Source organism: Clupea harengus, chromosome 7 (genome assembly GCF_900700415.2).
Source record: "Clupea harengus chromosome 7, Ch_v2.0.2, whole genome shotgun sequence".
Lineage (NCBI taxonomy): Eukaryota > Metazoa > Chordata > Actinopteri > Clupeiformes > Clupeidae > Clupea > Clupea harengus.
In genome coordinates this window covers 25764343-25768398 of record NC_045158.1, presented here as the reverse complement: position 1 = coordinate 25768398, position 4056 = coordinate 25764343, and the positions used below count along the sequence as shown (strand labels likewise).

Here is a 4056-nt window from a genome sequence, read left to right as displayed (position 1 = left end):
TAATGTGTGTGTGTGTGTGTGTGTGTGTGTGTGTGAAGGCGCTGTTCATTTAAGGTGTGCATGATGTGTGTGTGAAGGCACTGTTCATTTAAGGTGTGCATGATGTGTGTGAAGGCGCTGTTAATTTTATGAGTGCATGATGTGTGTGTGTGAAGGCGCTGTTTATTTAAGGTGTGCATGATGTGTGTGTGTGTGTGAAGGCGCTGTTTATTTAAAGGTGTGCATAATGTGTGTGTGAAGGCGCTGGAATGTAGTCAAGGGCTGAACTGGCTCAAGTCATCAGTCTGTCCTTCAAAAAAGCCAACTCCAGTTTGTGCTCAAATGTAAGTACAAACAAGTACAAAAGCACTAAACAGTGTTCTTGTGCATAGGAATGCTTTTGTAGTTATGTACAGTGTATGTGGTGAGGAAAGAATGGAGCAGAGCTTGGTATTGGGCTGCAGAAACATTCTCCTCCTCCTCGTCCTCCTCCTCCTCCTCCTCCAACAGGCATGAGGTCCCTTTTAGACGTGGCCAGCCTCTCCTTCCACATCAGCTGACTTTATTCCACAGATATTGTGACATCATGTAGCTTATGAGGGTTAGAAGTCCAAGGGTGTCTGCAGTAAAGGAGTTTAATTGCAGCTGAATGTCCACATGCAGTAGTGTTCTTTCTTTGGGGTTCCACTCGGACCCTGCTGGGGGCTGCAGACCAGTGGGGAAGCACTACGCCCCGCCCGGCCCGCCCTCGCCCCGCCTGCCTGCCCTTGCCCCGCCTCTCCATATCCAGGTCTGGGCTGGCCTCAAGCTTCTCCCCCTGTGGATCCCTTTCAGTAAGCGTTCAGTCTGTGTCTGAGTTCAGCCTGTTATGCAGAAGTCCAGGACAGGTGTGAGACACAGGGATGTTTGTTGTGGATCCAGCCGGAAGGGGGGGGGGGGGAGGGGAGAGAGTTGTGAGTGGAGCAACTCTTCTTCAGACAGAGGCGCTGAGGTACTGAAGGGTTTGGGTGTTGGGGTACTGGAGGATTGGGGTATTGAGGTTCTGATGGGTTGGTGTACTGATGGGACGGGGTGTTGGGGGGTTCTGACGGATGGGGGGACTGATGGGTATTGAGGTGTTGGGGTACTGGAGTATAAAATAGTTGGTCTGTCTGTGTGGTGTGGTGCAGAGGACTGCAGAGGTAAACGGTAAATGGTCAATGCTGTGTGTATTTGGTTCATTGAGGTCAGCGGACAAGGCAGTCAAGTCCTAGAGATGAGTGAGAGTTTAGCTTAGTGTCGTTTCCATGGAGACCTGATAGAAGACGACAGACTCATGTCTCGAAGTATTTCGTTTAGTGTAGTTTCCATGGAGACCTGATAGAAGAAGACAGACTCATGTCTCGAAGTATTTAGTTTAGTGTAGTTTCCATGGAGACCTGATAGAAGAAGACAGACTCATGTCTCGAAGTATTTAGTTTAGTGTAGTTTCCATGGAGACCTGATAGAAGAAGACAGACTCATGTCTCGAAGTATTTGTAGATGGCCGTGACGTAGGTCATGACACTTTGCCAGTCCGGCCTCTCAGTATGAACCATCTCATTAATATCCTGCGAAAGAGAGAGAGGGAAACAGAGAGAGTCAGACACGTAGACGCAGAGAGAGAGAGAGAGAGAGAGTGAGAGAGAGAGAGAGAGAGAGAGAGAGACAGATGGATAGACAGATGTTTGTATAACTCACCAGAGTGGACTTGATGCCCACACTCTCTGCTGCCTGGAAGGCTAAGGTAAGGTTCCGTCTCTAAACAACACAAACAAGCCCACACATTATATTATATGCTTCACACAACACACACATTATATGCACGCCACACTAAAACACACAACAGAAAACATGTGCTACGCTAACCTGTGCTATGCATCCCTTTGAGTTTGTTTTTAATCAATTTAATATTTATATATATATTAGTGCTGTCAAACGATTAAAATATTTAATCGCGATTAATCGCATTTATGTCATAGTTAACTCAAAATTAATCGCGATTAATCGCAAATTTTTATCTATTCTAAATGTCCCTTCATTTATTTATTTTTTCCATCATTTTATTTGTATTGTAATGCCCTTATCAACATGGAAAAGTGAATTTGCTTGCTTTATGCAAATGTTTTATTTTATTGAAAACCAACATTGCCAAATAGGGCGGTACAAAATAAAATTTCAGGTAAACAAGGACTCAGCCTATAGTGCAGTTAAACCATGGCTTAATATTGTATTTTTTTTTTTCAAGTTTGCTGGGAACATAGCAGTCAGGCCTCTTATTTCAGAAACAATGAACCGTAACAGTTAGGTTACCAATAAAAGGTAAGCCTACTACTTCTTTGCTTTCAGCCAGCTGCCTGTTCAGCCAGCTGCCCATTTTCAGACAACAGTGAAGCTTGCTTCTTTTGCACAACACAACTTTTAAAAGTAAACTTTCCATTCAGAAGCTTTTTATCATCCATTTCGCCGTATGGCGCTCACCATTCACTCTCAAACCGTAACGTTAGCCTACTACACAGTTTGCGAGGCCAAAAAGAATGTTAATCTTAAAAAAAAAAAAAAAAAAAAAAAAAAAAAAAAAAATTAAATCTCTCGCGTTAATCTCGCGATAAAATAATTAACGGCGTTAAAATGGGTTTGCGTTAACGCCGTTAATAACGCGTTAAACTGACAGCACTAATATATATATATATATATAATTTAATTTAATTGTTGTACTCTTTTGTACTGTACTTGTACTTTTATTATGAAGCCACTATTAAATACCATATTTAGAAATTGTATTATGACCGGTTTTGTTTTCTACTGATTATGTAGAGCACTGGGTCCTTCCTAATGGAGATGTGTGACCACTGGACACACACACACACACACACACACACACACACACACACACACTCTAACACCAATAGAGTCTCCGACAGCACGACACACCAGAAACATGACATCACAAACACTACAAGAGACACACACACACACACACACTAGCAGAAACCTAGTGAGAGAGACAGACAGATGAAGCTGGCCTTGCCTTGTCCTGGCTGCTAAGCTCGTGGTAGGGGATGTGGGCGGGCAGGTAGGTGTGCAGGAGAGCACAGAAGGCCAACCCGTCGTTCCAGCTGCTGCTGAAGTTAGTGATGTCAATGTTCTACGGAGACGGCCAGGGACAGGTGCAGACGTCAAGGAGACGGAGACGGAGACATCCAGGGACAGGTGCAGACGCCAAGGAGACGGAGACAGCCAGGGACAGGTGCAGACGTCAAGGAGACGGAGACATCCAGGGACGGGTGCAGACGCCAAGGAGACGGAGACATCCAGGGACAGATGCAGACGTCAAGGAGACGGAGACAGCAAGGGACAGGTGCAGACGCCAAGGAGACGGAGACGGAGACATCCAGGGACAGATGCAGACGTCAAGGAGACGGAGACAGCAAGGGACAGGTGCAGACGCCAAGGAGACGGAGACGGAGACATCCAGGGACAGGTGCAGACGCCAAGGAGACGGAGACGGAGACAGCCAGGGACAGGTGCAGACGCCAAGGAGATGGAGACGGAGACATCCAGGGACAGGTGCAGACGCCAAGGAGACGGAGACGGAGACAGCCAGGGACAGGTGCAGACGCCAAGGAGACGGAGACGGAGACATCCAGGGACAGGTGCAGACGCCAAAGGGGTGAACGGAGACAGGCAGATAAACCAGAGGAAACCAGTTAACATGACATAGCAGAAACCACAGCACTGATGCACTTTGACACGGGTGCAGGGGGCGGAGGTCTGTACAGGGTTCGGATTCATAACACAGCAGCACCGCAGGCTCTATGATGACACATCTGTGCAGGCAGGAGCTAGTTATTAGTTTATTTGTACTATAAAACGTAACTTTAATTTCACCACGAGTGGGCTGTTGGTGGGCTGTTGGTGACATATTGCAGCCCTTACAAGCTCTATGAATTATCCCTTTGTAATAGAGACGTTATGCTTGCAGTAATTCTGCATCTGCAGTCAAAACAACTGTAACGTGGAATGATAGAAACTGCCGTTTCCCGTTCGTTTGGCAGT

General features: G+C 46.3%; 1 protein-coding gene across 1 annotated transcript in view; it reads right to left on the bottom strand.

Annotated features, from left to right (window-relative positions):
- Window positions 1–161: 161 nt before the first annotated feature.
- Window positions 162–4056, bottom strand: part of specc1la (sperm antigen with calponin homology and coiled-coil domains 1-like a) — a 25573-nt gene continuing 21678 nt past the window's right edge. The window contains exons 17-19 of the mRNA XM_031570946.2: window positions 3029–3145; window positions 1699–1758; window positions 162–1568 (exon numbers count right to left, since the gene is read on the bottom strand). Coding sequence (XP_031426806.1) covers window positions 1479–1568; window positions 1699–1758; window positions 3029–3145 — 267 coding nt within the window. The 3' untranslated portion in view covers window positions 162–1478. The remainder of the gene's footprint in view (window positions 1569–1698; window positions 1759–3028; window positions 3146–4056) is intronic.